This window comes from Carassius auratus, chromosome 37 (genome assembly GCF_003368295.1).
Source record: "Carassius auratus strain Wakin chromosome 37, ASM336829v1, whole genome shotgun sequence".
Taxonomy (NCBI): Eukaryota; Metazoa; Chordata; class Actinopteri; order Cypriniformes; family Cyprinidae; genus Carassius; species Carassius auratus.
Genome location: NC_039279.1, coordinates 10009417 through 10033893, shown reverse-complemented (window position 1 = coordinate 10033893; position 24477 = coordinate 10009417). Strand labels below are relative to the sequence as shown.

Genomic DNA, 24477 nt, shown 5'->3' with positions numbered 1-24477 from the left:
TAAGGATATATATGCCTTCATATCTGTATCATTTTGTAGCTATGTATTTGTGGATATTTTTGAAGGGTCAAAATAATGCAAATTAAATCTTATGTAGCTCTATTCTGTAACCGAAAATGTATTCTACTTGGTTAAGGCAAGGTTGTTTATATGTATGAGGATTAAAGAAACATTTATTGATTCAAGCCTTATTCTCTCTCTTAGTGTAACACAGTAAAGAATGTGGCACAAAATATAATCTGAAATATATGAAGCAAAGTGCTTCGGAGTGTTTTTTAAGTCACTTTTATTGGGTCTAGGTGTCAGTTGAATACTACTGTGAATATTTTTCAGGGTGTTTTTTGTTTGTTTGTTTGTTTTTGTTTTTGTTTTGTTTTTACTCAAAAAATTATTACACACTTCCACCATTATTGCCAAGGACAAAATATATAGTTCGCTGAACAAATGTTAACATCCAAACGGATGTTTATGGTAATATTTTTGATGTTTCATGACGTGTTTTCTGCACAAACTCATAATATATATATATATATATATATATATATATATATATATATATATATATATATATATATATATATATACATATATACTCATAGTATATATATAGCCTACATATATAAATAATACACACAAAATTATCACAGGTATAATAATATTGAAATTAATTATAGGCTATATATATATATATATATAAATGTGTGTGTGTGTGTATACACACACAAATACATAGACTGACACATTTCACAACGTCTCTCATATCTGCTTGATCACGGTTTTGTTTCTTGTGATGTCATATTCCAGCGACAAATTCTTACGCAAGGAAAAAGCCGGTTGAGTCCCGACTTCCTGACCGTCACTCTCACCTCGTCCTCGTCGGTTACTACATATTAATAAAATGTATTACAAATTTAGTGGATTTACACAAAGACTGACTGGAGCCGTGTCATCCTCCGCCTACAGTCCGCAGGTATGTGCGCGTGATTCCGTTTCTAAAATGTTAATTTAGTGACCTTGATCTGTCGCCTGCTTTCGTGTTACCCCTAGATGTGATTTTAAACAGTCGTTAGATAGCTATATAAAATACATTTATCTAGCTCTATTTTAACCGAAATGATAGAGCAGGCTAAATATTAGGCGATTAATAATTAAAAGCAGAGCTGACTTTGTGCACACCAAAAATCGACTTCGTAGATACTGTTCCTTTTAATCATAAAGATGTGCTTGTTCATAGGACCGCTGTTTACACGGTTCATCATTAAGTTTTAGTAGTAAATGACCAAATTCAGCTGTAAACTGATTTCACAACAATAGAGAGCTGATAGATCAGTGGTTCTCAAAAAAGGGAGCAGGGCCTCAGCTAACTTCGAATAGGTTAACTGAACACTTTACTTAACATTTTTAATTTCCTAAACTATTAAACCTGTAAACGACATGTAAATGTATAGAATATTAAAACTACTTTTATCATGAATACACATTTTCTAGTTATTCTAAACTCTAATATGTCTTGTCAGGTAGAAATTGTGAATACAAATGTTTTACAAAAATATCGCTATTGAATATTGTTGTGGACAATAGGCAACCTTGGGGTCAAAAAGGTTGAGAACCACTGTGATTAACATGGCATGTAGTCCTTGTGAACAAAAATAAATATCATGTTGAATGAGAATCAGAATGAGATTTATTGCCAGGTATGGAATAACAATATACAAATTGACAATAGACAGTTTTGAATTTACAGTTATATTATGTGCAAAAGCACATGTAAACTCACTTGTAAACTTTCTTCAGGGCTTGAGGTCAAATATACCTTCTGAATCTCCTACCATCATCTTTGCCACACCAACCAAACTGGTGTCTGAGTCGAGTGCTGCAGTGGAGTATATGGGAGGCAACAAGGTGCCTGACCTCCAGAGGATATTTCAGGTATGTATTTGATTCATTTTAAGCTATGTAGCTGAGTTAAAGGGATAGTCCAACTATAAATGAAAGTGATAACCATTTACTCATCCTCACATCATTCCAAACCTGTATGGCTTACTTTATTCTGTTGAACATAAAAGAAGATACTTTTAAGTTTTTCCTCCTTTTTTCATCCAGGCCTCAGATGAGATTCCTGTTCATCTGAAGCGAGGTGTTCCAGACAGACTCTTGTACAGGACCACCATGGCACTGACAGTCGGGGGAGCTCTCTACTGCCTTGTAGCTCTTTATATAGCAGCACAGCCCAAAAACAAATGAACTGTATCGAGCCCATTTTCATGACTCAGAGCATCAGCATTGAAATAACATTTGCAATATGTAACTTTCTGGTATTTATTATGAACATAAGCAATATGCCTCTCATCAATCCATTAAGAGATACTCTGCCCTGCTTTTGCCACACAATGCCATTTTAATTGTGTCCTGTGTCAGATCGGTCCTTACAAGTGGGATGCTGTTATTTAGAACAGTGGTTCTCAAACTTTGTAATTTAATGGCCCCAAAATTCAATATTTGATGGCTCCCCTACACATACACTTAATGTCATCTTGGTGTTCTGCTGAAATGACAACAAAAACACATGCTTGTTTTAAACCTTTTTATTTAAAGAAACTAGGGTCATATTGCATACAAAGGTTATGAAAGTGTTATTTAATGTGGTGTAATATAAATTTCCAGATTTTTTTCCCTCTAGAACACACTCTTAAAAATAAAGGTTTTAAAAGGCTGCTTTCACATCAATACAATACAAAGCCCTTTTTGGTTCCCCAAAGAACATTTAAGCGAACAGTTCTTAAAATAATGATTTTTTTTCTTAGTGTGAATAAAGTTTTTTCACTTCAAGGTTCCATCAATGTAAAAAAAAAAAAAACACTGATGCCAATAAATGAGCCTATTTTTTTTAAAGTGTTATAAACATGATGCCAAAATATATATATATATATATATATATATATATATATATATATATATATATATATATTAATACTTTTACGAAATAATAAATTTAAATAATTAAATTAAACTATTTATTTTAACTACTTTCAGACATTTTGGAGCTTACTTAGACCTACTGTTTGAGAACCACTGTAGGGTTCAAAATTTATAGTCCTAACAGACAATAAACAGTTCACTCTCAGCCCACTTTAAGCCCAGATTGTGGTAATCATGTTTTGGTAATAACTGATGAATGGTGTGACGTTGGGAAGAGAATAAGAAAGGAAAATAGGGTGGGACCTCACACTTTTCAGTAGTGTTGATTATTGTAATGTGTTACACACTCTGGCATGTTAAGTGTGTCTCTTGGAAGCCAAGCTATGGGAAGTGCTTTAACGCTTGTAGATGAATATCCTGGAAATGTGGAACTACACTGAAGAGAATCATGGATGAGGTGAATGCATTTCTGCCACAGTTTTGGATATATTTAATAAATCTCAGGACTTGAAATGCTGCTGTGCCTCTCATGCACCACTTTCCCAAGCAATGTATGTGTAAAGCGAAGCAAAAACTGTTTGTTTGACATTCATTTAATATATGTTTTGGCCCTCTGAGATGTACATACCAAATAAAAAATCATGACCCTTTGACATCTGTGCTTTCTCATTTTTGAAGTATGACATTCAATATGGTGTTTTACATCATGTTCTCACTCTCAGGCCATCCAAGATGCACATGAGTTTGTTTCTTTATCTGAACAGATTTTTAGAAATTTAGCATTAAATTACTTGCTCACCAAAGGATCCTCTGCAGTAGATGGGTGCCGACAGAATGAGAGTCCAAACAGCTGATGTAAACATTAAAATAATTCACACAACGCAGTTAACGTCTTGTGAAGTGAAAGCCTGTGTGTTTGTAAGAAACAAATCCATCAAGATATTTTTACTCCTAAACCAAAATCCGACATTACATGCTTATTTATCCTTAATTTCTTTTCATCAGTCTCAATCATGTGTACAGCATTTCAGACCCCTGTTCACATGGCAACAAGGCTATAGGAGATGCTGTACACAAAAAGACTTCCAAAAATTCCCTTTGAATCTGTCTCTTGTATGGCCAAAGCACTGTAGAACTGCAAAGAAAGATTTTGATTGTTCCTAGATGCTATTTTTCCACATTTCTTTCTAGTCAAGGGGTAATAACACAACATGAGGCTGACAGACTGTCTAACTGCGCACTGGCGCTTGATAAGCTGTCAGATCACAAAGCAAAGTGAAACAATCTATGACAGTGAGAGGCTGTGATTCACCCAGCATCATCTCTGAGCCACTACTGAAGACTCTGACAGCTAAAATGTTCGACTACACAGAGCAATTTAAAGAGTAATCTATTTGCCAAGTACAGCTGTTCTATAATAGCCTTGTGGTTAAGACTTCCAAAGAAGTCTTCCAAGACAATCAATATAAATCTGTGGCCAGTGCTGCACATAGTTCCTCGGATGTGGTTAATTCTGTTTACATTATTCATTTCTCCATGACGTACATTTCATTTTTAAATGAATACACATCCATCTTTTGTCTGAATGTAAACATGACCGCTAACATATGTTGAGAGTAGTGATTGATTTGTGCCCATTACCTCTAATGAAGCCACAGGAAACACACTGCTCTTCTTTAATTCACTTGCTTCCCCTTCTCTTGATTTATTTCGTTTGCCTTATTAAGACTGAATAGATGAACGAAGAATGGATTTTATTCTCCACACTTTTTCTTTGTGCCTCTGTTCAGAATTTTGAAATTATAAACAAAAATGTTATTTATAGATATTATGTTTGAGAGTTTGTTTTTTAAAAATGTTTTTACTTCCATTCAGAGAATATTCAAAAGTAACAATCGAATCAAATGATCAAAGCCCATTTTTGGCTTCAAAATCTCGACCCTCATTCACTCTCATAAAGCTTGGAAGAGCCAGGACATAACTCCGACTTGTATTCGTTTGAAAGAAGGAAGTCACATACACCTAGCATGGCTTGAGGGTAAGAAAATCATGGAGTAATCTTCATTTTTGGGTACACTATCACTAACATTCACATAACCAAAAGGTTTTTTTAAAGCATTGAAAAAACTGATTGTTTTGAACATTCAGAGAACATTTCATTTTCATAACTTAAAGGGGTCATATAATGCTGCCAAAAAGAACATTATTTTGTGTATCTGGTGTAATAAAATGTGTTTATGCAGTTTAAGGAAAAAAAAAAAAAGAAAAAAAAAAAGATTTTCACAAGGCTCATCTCTCTGAAAAGCTGTCTTGTGTGCTGTGATGTGCTGTGATTGGCCAGCTATCCAGTGTGTTGTGATTGGCCGAATGCCTAAAGCGTGAGATGGAAATGTTACGCCTCTTAACATATTGTGAAGCCTTTACCAGACAAAAACATAAAACCCATTATAAACATGATTTCTAGTTGTGTTTTCTTTTGGAAGGCAAAAACAAAGTAGTTTCACTTTCGCAACGGAACAACGTCACACACCGTGGCCTTGAGTGAGCAGAGGCTGGCGGCTTAGAGTGAGCCAGGGCCTGCTTGAATGAGAATGGTGTGGCAGGAGGATTCTACGAAAGAGTGTACCTTGGTCTTGCAGCAACCACATGTGACGACCCCGGGCTAGACGCCGCTTCATCCACGGTTAAAGCCGATTCGGTGATCCACAGTGCAAAGTTGATGTATTTACTCAGCGTCTATACGAAATGGTGGCGGCAACAACAATACTAAAACAGGAATAAAAACTTCACCTTCTTTCTTTGAGTGAACATCAGTGTGGCATTATGCAAATCTTCCCACATAGTGACATAGAGATGTGGGGTATGTTAGAACGAGCCGTTCGGGGGGAGGTGGATGAGCGGTAAATTTGATAAAGAATATCTCTTTGGATTTGAGACTTTAGTCTTTGCAACTTCACACAACTTCTTTATTCACCAAGAGCTTGTAACAATCCAAAGACAAAGGAAAATTTTAAATTGCATCATATGACCCCTTTAATGGGAATGCTAGCAGGTTATTCTTTAGCAGCTTATTCTTAGAGATATTTGTTAACTGGGAATTCATTCGTCATGACTTCTTCATTTTGGGGAAAGTCATGGGTATAGCAGACATCACGGGGGTGTGCAGTGGTGGCAATGTGTTTATTTGAGGGCAGTGTGTGTGACTGGTGTAAGACCTCAGTCTGTGGAGCCGAGAGTGAGAGAGAGCTAGCGAGCAGTTGCTAATCTCCATCTGTAGCCCTGCTGCTCACTTGGATATAAGCAAAGCTCTCTCTCTTCTCTGGTAATAGTGTGTGTAGTAGGTTATCTTTTGCATGTGTCACTTGAGTTCAAATGGTTCGTGAGGTTTTCTTAATAGCCCTGATACACTATTGATTTCTTGGCTATATCCAACTTACTTAAAACAAATACAGAGCTGCTCAGTCAAGAACATTCATTGCACTGATGTAATGAAAAAAAGAACAGAGGGATTAACAGACAAACTGATTCTGGCTAATTAAAGACCTATTTAGAGGAACACATGAAAAGACTTTGATGTTTGATTAGTCTTGGCTTCCTCTATTCTTTGGTCTTATCAGTTGATGTCTGATGATTATTCTTTATTGTTCATAGCTTTTTTCAGTCTTCTTTTTGACTGTAGATAGCATAACAACCATCTTTAAGCACCAAATCTCAAAACAAAATTATTTGTCTAAATTAATTTGGTGCAGATACACCTATTATTGGAGACTTTGGAGGCTTTCAAAAGTCATTGCCATGAACTCTTTTTGGTCACTTAGGATATTGGTTATTTTCATGTCAGGTCATGTTTTCGGAGGAACGGGAGAATAGGGTGGCAGTCTACAGAATTTGTGCTGGCTTTGAACCACACCAACTGTTCTTAGGAAGAAAAAAAACACCCACAACCATACAACAAGCCAAAGCCTAAAGTGTCTGCTCAAGAGACAATTGTACATTTGAAATTGTCCAATCTTCAGTGGCAAATAAACCTGTACAGGATCATCTCATGCCATAATCCTCTGAAATATCACCCTGCTGCACATTTCTTAGCCGCTAGTTCTCATATAGAGAGAAATCAATGGGACTTGATTGTTTGCTGAGCGCAAACATATTTGTGCTTACACCATGGATAAAGGTAAAGGGTCACTGGTAACTTTTAGCTAGGGAAGAACTTAAAAAAGCAATAACCACCAAAATTATTAAAACAGTTAAAACTGTTTTTTATACATAATCATGTGGTAACACACATACCAATATGGATGAAAAGCATATTGACTACCCTTAAACAGGACTTTAGTGGGCTTAGCACAAACAAAAAGCGTAAGTGTCTTCTTTCAAAAATATGAACTACCCCAAACTTACTGCCTTACTTCCAGAGCCTTCCTTTAATTGGATTCAGAGCTGTTGACCTTAGTGGATTTTGTTTCTAATTTATACCACAATGTTATCTAGAACATCTTTATATTCCTTGTGGTCACTGCACAAGATAGCAACTGAAATATGGTGTAAAGAGATAACCTGCCGCAAATGTGAATTTCTGTAAAACTGAGTCGAGAAGTGCTGAACAAATACACTGTGCTGAAATATATTTGTGATGTTCTATTCAACTGCTGCTCTGACCTTTCCTTGTCTGCTTACATTTTTAACTCTGATTATCTTTCATTCTCTGAAAGTCAATACAGCTTAATTGGAATGACTGTTAAAGCCTGAAATATTGCCAAAGCTTTGGAGTGCTTACAGGTGCAATAAACAAAAATCTCTTTCAAAAAATGATTTGAATTTTTTTCCATCATATTCCAATATGATAAAGTTGTTGGATAAATAAGCTTTCCATTGATGTATGGTTTATTAGTATCTGACAATATTTGGCTGAGATACAGCTATTCCAAAATCTGGAATCTGAGGGTGCAAAGAAAATCGAAATAATGAGAAAACTGCCTTTAAAGTTGTCCAAATGAAGTCCTTAGCAATGCATAATAATTAAATGACATTTTTTGATACATTTATGGTAGGAAATTTACTAAATATCATCATGGAACATGATCTTTACTTAATATCCTAATGATTTTTGGCATAAAAGAAAAATCTATAATTTTGACCCATACAGTAGTTTTTTGGCTATTGCTACAAATGTACCCAGTGACTTAAGACTGGTTTTGTGGTCCAGGTCCACATTTAACAAAACAATGCACAACACTTTTATTTTTTCAATCTCCAGTCCTAGTGCACATACTTTAGATTTTTATTAGTGACTATATTGTGATCATAAAAGCATTCCTTTACCAAAAAAATTCTCTTCTCCTGCTCTTATATTAATAAAAGAGAGTGTTTCTTTGTTAAGGTTTTCAATAATAAAGGCTGTTACTTTCAATATTAGGACATAACAAGAGGAGTATATCTCCAATTGACTTTATAGAAAAATACCTTTTATTCCATTTTCTCTACAGTGCACTGTGTGTTGTTGCTCTTTATTAAATGTGGTTTTATTAACAAAGTTCGGGAGAAGCACGATCAGATAATCATCCAATTTGGTACAGGTGCATCTCGTTTAGCTAATCATCTTATAGCACGCACGCGTATATATATCCAGTCTTCCTACCTCCTGTCCCACGACAGTTTTTCGGCATAGACCGTCTGTCAGCATTCGGTTCGCTCTGTCAGCATTCGGTTCGCGCTGTCCGTCATCTTATCACAGGCCCAATCTTCCTTCCGACGAAGATATCTATCCGCCGAACACCAACAAGCGTCATCGCGTCAGCTGCTCTTCTCACCAAGCCACACGTTGTGGCCAAAAGCTCGTGCAAATCCTTGAGCTCGCCTCACTCGACAACACGATTTTCTCGCCAGGACCGGGCTCTCTTATAATGCTGGATCGCAGCAGTGCTCCAGTTCTCCCCGCAGTAAACCTCTCTCGCTTTTTCAGCCGTGGCGCAGTTCGATGCTGCCTCCACTAGCGGCGAAGACCGTGCGTTATTGTAGTGGCATGTCGTTCGTGAAAGAATCGCTTTTTCGAATGAATCTTCTAGGCGAACGAATCGTTCTCAGTTTACACTCATTCATGAAGAATTTTTCAGAGTTGTCATCCACAATGAGCGAGTTTCATATGAGTCTCAGAGATCGAGAGCTCTCATTCGTGAATGAAAGGACTAAACCGGTATGCATGTCGAGTTGATTAAACGGATACATGTCGTTCGTAAACGCAATGAACTGGTACATATCTTAACAAAATTGATGAGAGTAAACCGGGTCAGTTAGCCATTTAGCATGTCAATCTTGCAAAATGTAAAGCGCAGTTATAGGTACTGTGCACATATTGTTTACATGTTTAGCATACAAAAGATAAATTCCATGTTTAATCCCAGATTTATGAACGTGAATATATAGATCAATATATGAACCGTCTGACCAAACAATTAAAATGCTAATCATGCAAGAAAACCTCGTGATTTGCTCATCTGAACAATTTAAATAGACGTTATATATAGAATGCGCTTATGAAGACGCCAAAATTTGTTAAACGGCGTTATGACTTAACTCTGTCCGATGACGATGCCACTTTTTAACCACGAAGCAAAGGCTTTTTGCAGAGTTGTCATCCACACCGAAATGTCTAAAGACATTACATTTGCTTTACTGTGCATGTTTAAACCTCACTGAGATGATACAGACATAAGTTTCATGCAATTATTCCGGCAGGATCAATTATTTAGGGACATATTTCACCATTTACTGGCATGATTATTCAGAATTTTTCACGCTACTGCCTCGTGTTTGGCTGCAGAAGAACAAGTGTGAGTAAATTTTCTATCGTCTTTTTAGGACTGTTATATGAAAAGCATGCAAAGTAAATGTCTTTAGAAACGGCTTGAATTTGAATTACTGCAATTAACGTTACTGCTATAGACATGTCTATTGGTACAATGGTTTATAAAACTAAACATGCTACATCGTTTCAAAGCCTCTATTTTCACAGTCCATACTACAACAGGAAAACAGCATCCCAAATTTATCTGCTCCGGAGGCTGTTTAAAAGGGCCCGAAGGCCAAAACAAGAGGAAAAGATGCTTTTCCAACAGGACTGTATTAATTCAGACAAGGTTTGAGCAATTGTCAAATCAACCAACAACTACAGCAGCCAAAGCAAGCATGAAGCTACTTTTACTTGCAACACGGGCCTGCACATCTCAGTATTTCCATCCTGTTACTTCTGCTAGCAGTGCAGGCTACACAGGTTCTTCAAGACATCACACACCCCAGCCCCTTCCCACGACCCACAGCTACAGCAGCTGAAGCAAACGTGAGGCCGCCTCCATTCGTAAACGCGCCCTCAACTCTTCCGCTCCCTCATGCTACTAACCATTTTTCTGTTCAGTGGCCTCCAGCTCCAGATTTGCCAGAAGGCAGAGGGTACCAAGACCTATTATTGGTCAGGCCGATTATTTTATTTATTTATATATATCTATCTCGAACCCTCTTCAGCCAACCCCTCTAACGCCAGCTCATCCCCTTTCACTAAAACTCCTAATCTACCATAGCTAACTCTCCTAACATGCCCTATCTATCTGTAATGGTCAATCCTCACTTCAGCCATCCTTCCGCAGGAGCTTTCTCTGTATCTCCCCACCGCCGCAGCATTGTCCGCTCCCGCAGGAGCCTTCTCTATATCTCCCCACCGCCGCAGTATTGTCCGCTCCTGCAGGAGCCTTTTCTGTTTTTTCCTCACTGCCGCAGCAGTGTCTGCTCCCGCAGGAGCCTCTACCTATATTTCACCACTGCCGCAGCAGTGTCTGCTCCCGCAGGAGCCTCTACCTATATTTCACCACTGCCGCAGCAGTCTCCGCTTCCGCAGGAGCCTCTACCTATATTTCACCACTGCCGCAGCAGTGTCTGCTCCCGCAGGAGCCTCTACCTATATTTCCTCACTGCCGCAGCAGTGTCTGCTCCCGCAGGAGCCTCTACCTATATTTCACCACTGCCGCAGCAGTGTCTGCTCCCGCAGGAGCCTCTACCTATATTTCACCAGTGCCGCAGCAGTCTCCGCTTCCGCAGGAGCCTCTACCTATATTTCACCACTGCCGCAGCAGTGTCTGCTCCCGCAGGAGCCTCTACCTATATTTCACCACTGCCGCAGCAGTCTCCGCTTCCGCAGGAGCCTCTACCTATATTTCACCACTGCCGCAGCAGTGTCTGCTCCCGCAGGAGCCTCTACCTATATTTCACCACTGCCGCAGCAGTGTCTGCTCCCGCAGGAGCCTCTACCTATATTTCACCACTGCCGCAGCAGTGTCTGCTCCCGCAGGAGCCTCTACCTATATTTCACCACTGCCGCAGCAGTGTCTGCTCCCGCAGGAGCCTCTACCTATATTTCACCACTGCCATAGCAGTGTCTGCTCCCGCAGGAGCCCTTTCCATCCTTCCCTACTGCCGCAATTCTCGCTGCCGCAAGAGCTTCAAAAAAAAAAAAAAAAAAAAAAAAAAAAAAAAAAAAAATTAATAAATAAATAAATAAAAATATATATTTTATGTCCATTCTCCAATTCAACCTCATCAGGCTCGCTTTTGTCTAACTCCGGAACGCCCAATCTAAATTCATGATGGACCCTCCTTTCATCAACGACTCTGGTTTAAAAATATTAGTAATCAAGTATTCTTAAAAAAAAAAAAAAATAAAAAAAAAAAAAAAAATCCATCGATTAATCGAGTAATAAAATAAAATGTGTTTTTGCTTAATTATACTGATGTGCGCATGCACAGTAAATCTGATGGGTAGGATAAAATGTCTGGAGATGTTGTTCAAGTCCTTATTTAGTGAGACCGCAGACGCAGAAATTACCGTGAGCGTAACGCGCGCTTCAGTGTGTGTGTGATAAAGGAAGTCGCGCTCCTGCTCCATTCATTAACAGAGACACACAGAACATGCAGGATTTACATTTAAATACTGTTCCGGCTTAATATTTAGAGATATTAATTCGTGAATTGGATGTAAGTGCAATTACCTATTTTGATTCATTCATTCAAAAAAAAAAAAAAAAAAAAAAAAAAAAAATTAATAATAAAATAAATAATAATAATAATTGGCAAGTTCTTTGCCATTCCGCGTTCAACTGTAAATTCCGTTTTTGTGACTGGATTCCGCGATCCCCCTCCACGTTTTCTGCATCGCGGAAATTGTAGGGCCCTAGTTGTGGTATGCTAGCTCTATCTTGCAATGGACACATGCCACAACGTTCTCTTTACGTCCTCAAATCAAAACACTGCTGACTCCTTGCAGTACGTGATTTTCGGACGCAGCGCTTGTCTCCTTCCGCCAACAAAAAAAAAAAAAAAAAAAAAAAAAAAAAAAAAGCGTTGTCACATTTTAAAAAATACAATAAATCATTGCGAAAGAACCTGACGTGAGATTTAGAATAAATTAAAAGAGGCTTCGAAGCAGAGGAATTTGCCTACATCATTTTTTGTAATCGCGTTACTCGAGGAATCGTTTCAGCCCTAAACTTAAGCAGCTCAAAAGGGGCCTCTCACATAATCCGATAGATGCCCTCGGTTGTTGCTCATCAGACATTTAAAAAAAAAAAAAAAAAAAAAAAAAAATATTCCTCCTTAAATCATGTTGTGTACTTAAATAATAGAAGCCTCTCAGTTATCGTTTCTTCGGCCAAAGTAAGGGCCCTCCAGCCATCGTTACAATCTCCTTGCCTATTTCAGCATCGGACAGGGCTCTCCCTTCCGGTGCAGCTGGGCAGTGGCTCCCTTCGGTCGCAGTGTGAGCCTTTCATCTGTCATTGAGTTGCGCTGCGCGCTCAGCGGCAGATGGGGGTATCCCTCCCGGTGCAGCAGAGCCACAGGCCCCCTTCGGTCGTTGTGACAGCCCTCCATCCGATGCATCAAATTAAGCCGCTTATACAGTCGCAAGGGGGACTCTCCCTTCCGGTGCAGCAGAGCCGCAGCTCCCTTCGGACGCAGCGAGAGTCCCTCCATCAGTCGCGTTTTCTTGCCTACTCCGTATCGGACGGGGCTCCCCTACCGGTGCAGCAGACCCACGGCTCCCTTCGGTCGCAGGGTGAACCCCCCCGTCTGAGTTATGTTGCATGCTCAAGGGCGAACCGGGATCTCCCTCCCGGGGGAACACAGCCGCTGGCTCCCTTCGGTCGCAGCAGGAGCCCTCCATCCGATGCATCAAACCGTTCCTCGAATCTTCTTGCCTATTCTGCATCTGATGGGGCTCTCCCTTCCGGTGCAGCAGACCCACGGCTCCCTTCGGTCGCAGGGTGAACCCCCCGTCTGAGTTATGTTGCATGCTCAAGGGCGGATAGGGTTCTCCCTCCCGGGGGAATAGAGCTGCTGGCTCCCTTCGGTCGCAGTGAGAGCCCTCCATCAGACGCATCAAGCCATGCCTCGCATCGCAAGGGGGACTCGCCTTTCCGATGCAGCAGAGCCGCAGCTCCCTTCGGACGCAGCAAAAGTCCCTCCAACAGTCGTATTCTAGTTAGCGTCAATCAGGGCTCTCCCCTCCGGGGCAGCACTCCTGCTGCAGAGTTGCGAACCCCCTACGGAGGCTGGGAGAACCCTCAGAGGCAAAAAACCGTGCCTCCATAAACCCGCAATGGGGGACTCCCCCTTCCGGTGCAGCAGAGCCGCAGCTCCCTTCGGATGCAGCGGGAGTCCCTCCAACAGTCGCGTCTCTTTGCCTTCTCAGCATCGGACTAGGGCTCCTCTTCCGGTGCAGCAGACCCACAGCTCCCTTCGGTCGCATTGTGAACCCCCCATCTGAGTTATGTTGCATGCTCCACGATGGCTAGGGATCTCCCTCCCGATGGGGTACAGCCGCTGGCTCCCTTCGGTTGCAATAGGAGCCCTTCATCCGACGCGCCAAACCGCGGCTCGAATCTCATTGCCTATTTAGCATCTGACGGGGCTCTCCCTTCTGGTGCAGCAGACCCACGGCTCCCTTCGGTCGCAGTGTGAACCCCCCGTCCGAGTTATGTTGCATACTCTATGGCGGCCAGGGATCTCCCTCCCGATGGGATACAGTCGCTGGCTCCCTTCAGTCGCAGTGAGAGCCCTCCATCAGATGCAACAAACCGCGCCTCGTACTCCGCCGCAAGAGGGACTCTCCCTTCCGGTGCAGCAGAGCCGCAGCTCCCTTCGGAGGCAGCAAGAGTCCCTCATTTCTTGATATCTGGCATTGTGCTCCTCCCATAAGCGGCATGGAGGGCTCGCTGGTAAGACGTTGCGAGCCGCAGCTCTCGTCGAACACTGCACGGGCTCTCCAGGTCGCTCTGCATTTTCTTCCCAACACACATATTTTGGGGGGCAACTAAATTTTATCTCTCTGGCTGCTGTCCTATGGCTTTAAGCTTCTTTTGGGGAGTTATTTGGGTTCGGGCTATGCTCCGGGCCCGGACCCCTCCCCCAGGACAGCACGCCAAAATATGCCTACTATTTGCCTTCAGATTAGATGTAAGGGTGAACTCGTGAAATGTGGTTTTATTAACAAAGTTCGGGAGAAGCACGATCAGATAATCATCCAATTTGGTACAGGTGCATCTCGTTTAGCTAATCATCTTATAGCACGCACGCGTATATATATCCAGTCTTCCTACCTCCTGTCCCACGACAGTTTTTCGGCAACCCTCCTCCACCCCAACTCCTCACTTCTAATCTATTTATCCCAAATTGGGATAGGGGGAGTTATTTGGGTTCGGGCTATGCTCCGGGCCCGGACCCCTCCCCCAGGACAGCACGCCAAAATATGCCTACTATTTGCCTTCAGATTAGATGTAAGGGTGAACTCGTGAAGTGTAAATCTGCCAGGAAAAGCACTGAAGGTGAACTAGAGGACAATACTATTGATTTTCTAAATGAACTGTTTTTTTACATCTCTGTCAGCAATGTGCATTTGTAAGAACAGCAAATACTCGCTCCTGAAATAAGCCTCTCCTTCATTCCCAGAGAAAAAAATTAAATGGCCTCTTTCATGATTCACAATAGATACAATACTCAAAGGGAATCACGTTCCATCTCACACTGAATTAAAATAACAAATATTTAAATGACATACCGGAATTCTTTGTGTCTGGCTTTGGCAGATAGTGATTAATCATAAACAATGATGACAGTAAGATAACAATCTGTTATTATTCTCTTTCATAAGTGTGACTTTTATACAAGAAACTATCAATCTGAATTCAGATTTATTATAATTCATAAATTTACATGTTATTATTTTCAATAAATATATGCATAATTATTGCATTTATTCATGTTTTTATGGGGTCTCTGAGACCCAAACATTAGCAAAGTATAATTTGTTATACAGGACATTTGAAGCATGTTATCAAGTTGACATTTTGTTTATAATCAGTTTCCATAAGATTAGAAAAAGTCATGATGAATCAACCTGATATTTAAATGTTAAGTATGCTTTTAAGCTACCAAAATGTCTTTGGGGTTAACATTTTACATTTTGGTAAAATAACAATCGTTGGTGCAGACCCGCAACCTTTTTTCCACTTAGTAAAATAATTTGACCTGCTTGATATTTGCTCTTCTCCAATGTCCTCTTCAAATGTCTACTACATTGGATGGTCATATTTTATACAATACATCCTCATATTTTAATTAATATTCCTTTTTTTATTTTTTTTAGCTTTACATAAAAAACTAAATAGTTTCCACCACTCAGTAATTCAGTGCAAAACTATAAAATAAGTAGCTAATAAATAATAATAATAATAAATAAGCTGAAATACGCTAAATAGAATAAAGAAAGTGCAGACTCTTAAGTGCAGTTGACATTCACTGATTGAGCAGTTTGTGGGAAAAAAAAGCTGTTTAACAGCAGAGTAGTCCTTTATCTATACATCTTTTACCAGACTGCAGGAGTGTAAACGTGCCATGAGAGAAATTAGTTGAGTTTTTTATGATGCCATCTAAACATACTTATGAACTAAACAAATACACTATGTGAACTAGTGTTGGAGATTTCGAAATGAGCACATACTGTAACAATAAAAAAAGCAATATGAATTTAGAAAAAAGAAACAAAAGGTCAGTTTTTTATTATTATTATTGGTAGGTATGATTCTAACCACAGGTCAAGAGCTATAGTTCCCCTTAAGTTAGTCACACTTGATGTTACATTGACACTGATGTAAGGGGTCTCACTTAGTCCCAGTTAGAGCTGTAGTCAAGTCCAGCTTTGTCGAGTCCAAGTCAAGTCCAAGTCCAGGACTAGTCGAGACCGAGTCCAAATGAGAGAAAAAATGATCCTCTTCAAGATCACATACTTAACTACTGATAATGCATGTGATGTGATGTAAGAGACAGCATATCTCCTATTCTAAGAAAATAATTGTACATTATTATTTGTAATGATCAAAAAGCATGTGCAAAATAACAACTCTGTAGGACAGGGGTCTCCAAACTAGATCCTGGAGGGCCAATGCCCTGAAAAGTTTAGCTCCAACTGGCCTTAACACACCTATCTGGAAGATTCTAGTGTGTCTAGTAAGAGCTTGATTAGCTGGTTCACATAAATACAGTGAAATTTTGTCATATTGTATTAGGGCTTGTATAGACTAGTCGGATTTGTCGGAAACAATCGACTACTCCAGAATGCATTAACCATAATACATACAAAGTGTTTGCACATACGACGGTGAATTTTAGGATTACAATATTGCATGGAGCTGTTACTTTCTATGACCTTATCTATGTTGCATGTAAAAAATAAAATGTTTAATGTAATAATTAGGGTTGTGCCTGAAGCAGAATACTTTATTCGGAATGGCATGGATAATGGCTGCAAAAACGAATAACGGACAAGGAATAATTCTGCCTGTGTACTCAGCTGAAGCTGACAAAGTCCGGTGTTTGCTAGTTAACAGTTGAGTCAGGGAATCAGTGCAATATTATACACAGACCTCTAAAGTCACGAGTGTGAAGTGAATGAATGTAAACTTTATGAATGAAAAGACCGCAAATCAAACACAGCATTGCTGTTGCCTAAAACGAATGAATTAATAAGCACAGCGCGCTCAGCAATCAAACAGCTGCGTTGCACATCTCAGTCTCTCAAAGACCAAATAAGTTCTCTCTCAAGAGTAGGCTAATAATCAGCTTAGATAAAGATAGCTTTGGAGTGCTTACAGGTGCAATAAACAAAACAAATCTCTTTCAAAAAATGATTTGAATTTTTTTTCCATCATATTCCAATATGATAAAGTTGTTGGATAAATAAGCTTTCCATTGATGTATGGTTTGTTAGTATCTGACAATATTTGGCCGAGATACAGCTATTTGAAAATCTGGAATCTGAGGGTGCAAAGAAAATCGAAATAATGAGAAAACTGCCTTTAAAGTTGTCCAAATGAAGTCCTTAGCAATGCATAATAATTAAATGACATTTTTTGATATATTTATGGTAGGAAATTTACTAAATATCATCATGGAACATGATCTTTACTTAATATCCTAATGATTTTTGGCATAAAAGAAAAATCTATAATTTTGACCCATACAGTAGTTTTTTGGCTGTTGCTACAAATGTACCCAGTGACTTAAGACTGGTTTTGTGGTCCAGGTCCACATTTAACAAAACAATGCAAAACACTTTTTTTTTTTCAATCTCCAGTCCTAGTGCACATACTTTAGATTTTTATTAGTGACTATATTGTGATCAAAAAATCATTCCTTTACCAAAAAAATTCTCTTCTCCTGCTCTTATATTAATAAAAGAGAGTGTTTCTTTGTTAAGGTTTTCAATAATAAAGGCTGTTACTTTCAATATTAGGACATAACAAGAGGAGTATATCTCCAATTGACTTTATAGAAAAATACCTTTTATTCCATTTTCTCTACAGTACACTGTGTGTTGTTGCTCTTTATTAAGTGTAAATCTGCCAGGAAAAGCACTGAAGGTGAACTAGAGGACAATACTATTGATTTTCTAAATGTACTATGTTTTTTTACATCTCTGTCAGCAATGTGCATTTGTAAGAACAGCAAATACTCGCTCCTGAAATAAGCCTCTCCTTCATTCCCAGAGAAAAAAATTAAATGGCCTCTTTCATGATTCACAATAGATACAATACTCAAAGGGAATCACGTTCCATCTCACACTGAATTAAAATAACAAATATTTAAATGACATACTGGAATTCTTTGTGTCTGGCTTTGGCAGATAGTGATTAATCATAAACAATGATGACAGTAAGATAACAATCTGTTATTATTCTCTTTCATAAGTGTGACTTTTATACAAGAAACTATCAATCTGAATTCAGATTTATTATAATTCATAAATTTACATGTTATTATTTTCAATAAATATATGCATAATTATTGCATTTATTCATGTTTTTATGGGGTCTCTGAGACCCAAACATTAGCAAAGTATAATTTGTTATACAGGACATTTGAAGCATGTTATAAAGTTGACATTTTGTTTATAATCAGTTTCCATAAGATTAGAAAAAGTCATGATGAATCAACCTGATATTTAAATGTTAAGTATGCTAACATTGTAACATTTTCTTCTTGTACATGTTTGCATCTTTACCTTTTGCTGGTTTGCGCGGAATGCACACATTTGTTTAGTGAAGTTCACTAAACATTAAGAATCACTTAAAGTGTTCTGCATAATGAAAATGTGCACATTGAATGGATTCAGTCGTGTTCAAATGATCACTAAACATTTGTTATGACATCTCCCTACTTGCATGATAAATATTATTTAAAAAATGTATAATTATTTTAGTTTGACACAACATACTTGTTCAGTGATGTTAGATTTTGCCGTATTTTGCTGTGCTGACGCCGAGATCGTTTGCTTGCTTCAGTGAAAGTATAACGTGCCTCGCGTTGTCGACTCGTACATTACACATCACGCGCTGATGTCACGTGTCGTTACGGGATCTTCAAGGGTCGGTGTGAAAGCACGCACATATACCGGGTCATCACTGGCAGTGTGAAAGTGCCAAATCTAGCGACCAGGGAACAATTGCAGGAACACTTTACCCCTGTATTTGCCGGAATGGCAGTGTGAAAGGGGCTATGGAGAGCCCATTCATTGACCTGATGTTGACCTAAGAGGCTGATTATATGGGCCCGTTGTTTCACACTATTGTGAACAAAGTACAGTTGCCTACAGTTGATTCCAAATACATTCAACCAAAGTTAATTAAAAACAAATAATCTTTCAGTGATAACTACGAAAAAAAAGATAAAAAGTCATAACGGACTTATCAAGTAACTGTACGACGTTGTATCCAAATGCAGATACGAAAAATGTTGTGATTGTTACAGATAAAAATACTGGCTGTTACATGAAAATTTAAATAAGTATAAAATTTACATATGTAATTGTTGCATAAGGCTATACATTAATAAGCATTTGTTGATTAAAAAACTTTAATGTGACATGAACCATGAGTCGAGTAACTCAAGTATTTTTTTATACAAAAAATCGACTAGTAGAAATCATTAGTCTTGCAACCCCTATACTGTAAAAAATTAATTAGTATTTCATTATTGTAAATGGTAAGTTAAGGCTATCTAGGTGTAGACGTAAATAAAACACAATCTATCAGGTAGAAAATTAAGTTAGAAACATCTAAACTTTTCAGATTGCAGCAAGTGCACTGCTGCTCATGCAAATCCTTTCCTGTAACAAATCTGAAAGCTAAGGCAAGATGGAGAAACAGCTGATCATAGCTGTACAGGGATAGCCATTTTTTAAAATCATTTATTAGTAGATCTACGGCAAGGGTTTTCTTAGTGCTGGAAATCCATTTATTCTTTGCTGAAACTTCTGTGTCTTCATGGAGAGCAGGTCAGGGTACCCTAGCAGCAGCAGATGCCACTGAAGCGCAAACGTAGAGCAGGCTACAGAGTGCTTTGGAAAAAAGGAGAAAGCGGCGCGCCTAGCATTTTCCACACATTTTCAGTCGTGACATCATGCAAATGTGGTTTAATTTTGAAGGAGAATTATTATTATTATTATTATTATTATTATTCTTTTTGCTGGACTCGAGAGGAACATTTGGCGAATCCAATGGCCAAGTCCGAGTGCAAACACAACGAGTCCGAGACGATAGAAAAATGTCTTGAGTCCAGACACGAGTCCAAGACCTGACTCGAGTACTACAGCCCTAGTCCCAATCACCTCTAAACATTACAAACAAATTGTCAATGACAATTGGCGAGTAGACCTTCCAGGCCAAACCACTCGTTCAGATTTTTGCTTTGGAGCCAATCGCTTTGTGGGTGCTTTTCTTGTACGAGAACAACAATGAGGACAAGCTATACTCTATGGTCTGCAAGAGTTTCTTGGCTGTGTCAAGACGACACATCCAGCAGTGTCTTCAACCCTGTGAGCACAGATAAATAGGTGCTCCAACCAAAAACAGCAATTTCCTACAGCTTGCATGGTTGAGAGGGTCTTTCGAGATGACTTTGCCCCAGTGCCTTTCTTCCCAGAGGTTCATGAAGAGCTCACTAAAATGTGGAATGCTCCCTATGCCACCCAGTCACATCTGAGCTCCTCACTCTTCACTACCCTCGATAGTAGGGTGGCCTAGATGTATGTGGATGTTCCCCAGGTGGAGCGGGTGATTGTGGTGCACTTGTGCCCTCAAAAAGCTGCCACTTGGAGGAATCATTCATGCTTTCCTTCCAAAGGCTGTAAGCTAACATCAGCACAGCCACCTCCGCCCTGCTTGCTATGGCCATCCTGCAAGTACACTAGGCACTCAAGGGACTCAAAAAACTGCACACGGGTAGTTTTGTTCCATGGTTGATCCAGGAACTACGCACAGTGACTAATTTTGCCCTTCGGGTGACAAGAGTCACAGCATGGTCCCTTGGACAGGTGATGTCTACTTTGGTAGTTCAGGAGCACCATTCACCAATCAGGCTGATCCTGATTAAGATGCATGTCGCTGTCGAAGTTCGCTTTCTCAACACCCCAATCTCACAGGCCTGCCTCTGTCAAGACACTGTCAAGGACATTGTCCAGCAGTTCTCAGCAGTCCAGAAGCAGATGGTGGCCATTAAGCACATCTTGTTGACAAAACTCCTAGGTCTGGTTCTTTATCTGCTCATTGCAAAGGGCGCCCGCTGTGATGTCAACATCTTATCCGCTTCAAACAGAATCCAAGGAGGATACAAAGTACACTGGCTACCAGTAGTTGCTTGCATCAAATTCAAGTTACTGATGCTTGCCTACAAGATGACCACTGGCACGGCACCAACATACCTAAACTCACTAGTTCAATATTATGTGCCCTCCAGAAGTTCCATCCCAAAGAATTTCTAAATCACTCTCATGGACCTTTTCCTGGATTATGCCCAGTTGATGGAATGACCTCCCAATCTCAATTCGATCAGTCTTTCCTCATTTTCAAAAAACTAAAGACTCATCTTTTTCGACAGCACTTAACCAACTAGTACTAGCACCTACCTTTTCTTTTCTTGTCTATCATATTCTTTTTTTTTTAAATATGATTATGAAAATGATTATATCTGCTAAATGATTAAATGTGAATGTAAATGGATACTCCTCAGCAGGGACATTGAACTTCCTACAGGAAGAGGGAGTAGCCCACTTTTTAGGGTGCCACCAGATGGTTGACCCAAACATGGAAGGAGTTGCACTTTTGGGGACACCAAAATCGGTGCCCCACCCCTGGTCGAGGGCTGGGGGTGTTCACAACAAACAATGCCTGTTCTGCCGCTGAACCATCAGTCAGTAGTACCCACATTCTCATTTATGAGCAATTTCCTTAATCTTTTGGTGAATGTGTCAGGATCTCTGTGAATGATGCTATGCTTCTTCACTGTAAGTCTTGACACACAGTTTCACCACTAAAGAGGTTGCATTTGCAGGATGTTTCACCTCCTCACACTTCCACTTACTACCTTTCCATGGGATCCATGGAGTCAGGTAAGAGCTTCTCCTCTGCCTTTACTTTGGGACATAATGCTTCATGATTTGTGTCCTCTTCCACCCCTCTGACATACCTGTCTCGCTGGCCCATTTGGATGATTTGACTTGGTTCAGGGTTATCTTCTTGATGTCAGTAACAGACAAGGTTGACCCTGTCCTGCGTGCAGAGATTGCAGTCCTCTTGGCAAAGGATGTAATAGAGCCTGTACCTCCAGCTGAGATGAAATCGGATTTTACTGTCCTTATTTCATCGTATCCAAAAAGAGCAGTGAGCTATGACCCATCCTGGATCTGTGAGTCTTGAATCAGTCTCTTCACAGGCTTCAGCTTAAGATGTTGATACAGAAGTACATCTTTTCATGCATTCAACACCAGGATTAGTTTTCAGCTATGGGCCTGAAGGACACATACTTTCATGTCTCAATTCTACCTCGACACAGGCCGTTTCTTTGGTTTGCTTTCGAGGGTTGGGCATATCAGTACAAGGTCCTTCCCTTTGGTCTGTCCCTGTCTCCCTGCATTTTCACAAAAGTCACAGAGGGTGCCCTATCCCTATTATGGGAGATTCAAAGAACACAGGATAAGATGTTACTATCCTTTGTGCAAGCATTTCCAAGAGTTCATGAACAGAGCCTGAAGAAATTTGGGAATGCATCATCAGTAGTGTACCTTTGGTTCCTAGGGTGTTTCGGCCTTTCACACCATACACCCTCCCCACAGGCGGCCAGCGACAGGGTGATCAATCCTATGCTTGTGTCCCATACCCAATTAGTTATAGGAATTGCCTCGTTGTTGATAGCCAACATCCCATGGGACTATGCATGACAGGGGCGTCCTCCTCCCTGAGTCAAGCATTCTTGACCGCATTCCTCCTGACCCTCTCACTTCGGTGCCCAGCTGGGGTCTTTCCTCTTCATCCAGAGCCACTGACTATGGGAGAAGGGCATCCAAGTTCTCAACTATCTCAACAACTATCTTGTATTAGCTCACTTACAAGATCTGTTGTGTGAGCACAAGAATGTGGTTCTTCAACATCTCAACCAGTTGGGGCTTTGGGTTAACTGGGAAAAGAGCAAGCTCTCTCCTGTGCGGAGTTTCTCTTTTCTCAGTAGGGACCTGGAAAGCATGACAGCACGTATCACAAATGAGCGTGTTCAGTCAGTGTTGAACAAGATAGGGCTCCTGGTCGCAATCACATCCGTCAAGAGGGTTGGGGACCTGCAGGTATTTTTTGTGAATGAATTATGCCTTGAATTTTGGCCTGCTGATGCTCATGTTACCTTGAGACCCCGACCTGGTTATGTTCTCAAAGTTCCCACTATTCCCTTTCGGACCAAGTGGTGAACTTGCAAGCACTACCTTTGGAGAAGGTATATCCAGCCCTTGTGTTGCTGTGTTCAGCTTGCACTAGAGAAGCACTGCTATACACATGGTGTTTCTCTAGTAGTCATCTGCAGAGCTGCGGGATGGGTGACAACTTACCTTAACTACTGGCTAGATGCTAACTGCATTCCGTTGCCTTATACCTTATATGTGCAATGAGAATAACGTTGAATCTAACCTAATCTAATTTAATACATGAGATTCCCCTTGGTAATCCTGTATGTTTTTTACACTTTATGATTTCCCTTGGTATACCTGTGTCTGAATGAGTGGATGCATGCTGCCATCTTGTATAACTGTATGCACGGGGAGTAGCTTGGCATGCAAATTCCACTAACCAATTGTCATTGGCCTTTTTTTTTAATACTCAGAGGTGACTGGGGCTCCCAAGTGAGACACATAACATCAGTGTTGACGTAACATGTTCCCTCCTTCAGGAAATGAGAGTCACATACATAGATGTCCCAACCACACAACTTTATGATGCTGTTTGCAAATGAAACAACAAATAGTTTTTTTTATTAGTTTAAATAAAAAAAAAAAAAAAAAAAAAAAAAAAAAAAAACATGTGATGTTGATTCAAATGAATGCAGGGTTTGAAAGGGTTAAGTGACAAGTCAACAATCATGTCAATCAATCAACAACACTGTCTCTTGTAACTTGTATGTTATGTCAGAATTGAAAATATCAAGTCACTCACCCAGGGCTGTAGCTGTGGTTTGTGGTGCTCCAGTGCAGGTTGTACCATTGGGCCCTGTTTGAAACTTTACATTTGTTTAATTTGTATGTTCTTTTTATTTATTTATTTGTGCTATTTACACAATGTTTAAGTTTTAAAGTTTGTAGGTGTCCAGGTACAGAAACCGAATAGTCACCTATAATCATCACCAACTTTCACTGGCCCACTCAACCTCTACTGAACTCACATTATTTCATATCAGTCACACAGAATTTTATTGCAGCCCATAGGTCTGTGCTTGAGAATTCTTTAATCTTAACTTAAAATTAGTATTATGATCTCCATGATGTTCCCTCCAGGTAATCTTATCATCCTAATAGCTCTCTATTTACACTGGCCATAGTCATCTTCCTTCACTGTGATCTTTGGTGAAAGCATGTATTCCATTTTTCCCCTGAAAAAAACATTTAGGGCCCTATTTTAACGATCTGAAACGCAAGTGTCAAAG

The 24477-nt window shown here is 39.8% G+C and overlaps 1 protein-coding gene across 1 annotated transcript; it reads left to right on the top strand.

Moving 5' to 3' along the window:
* Window positions 1-801: 801 nt before the first annotated feature.
* cox7a2l (cytochrome c oxidase subunit 7A2 like) lies at window positions 802-2908 on the top strand. The gene is made up of 3 exons (XM_026222676.1): window positions 802-970; window positions 1795-1929; window positions 2104-2908. Exons 1-3 carry the CDS (start codon window positions 899-901, stop codon window positions 2242-2244), a joined length of 348 nt encoding a protein of 115 aa, XP_026078461.1. The 5' UTR covers window positions 802-898; the 3' UTR covers window positions 2245-2908.
* The last annotated feature ends 21569 nt before the right edge of the window (window positions 2909-24477 follow it).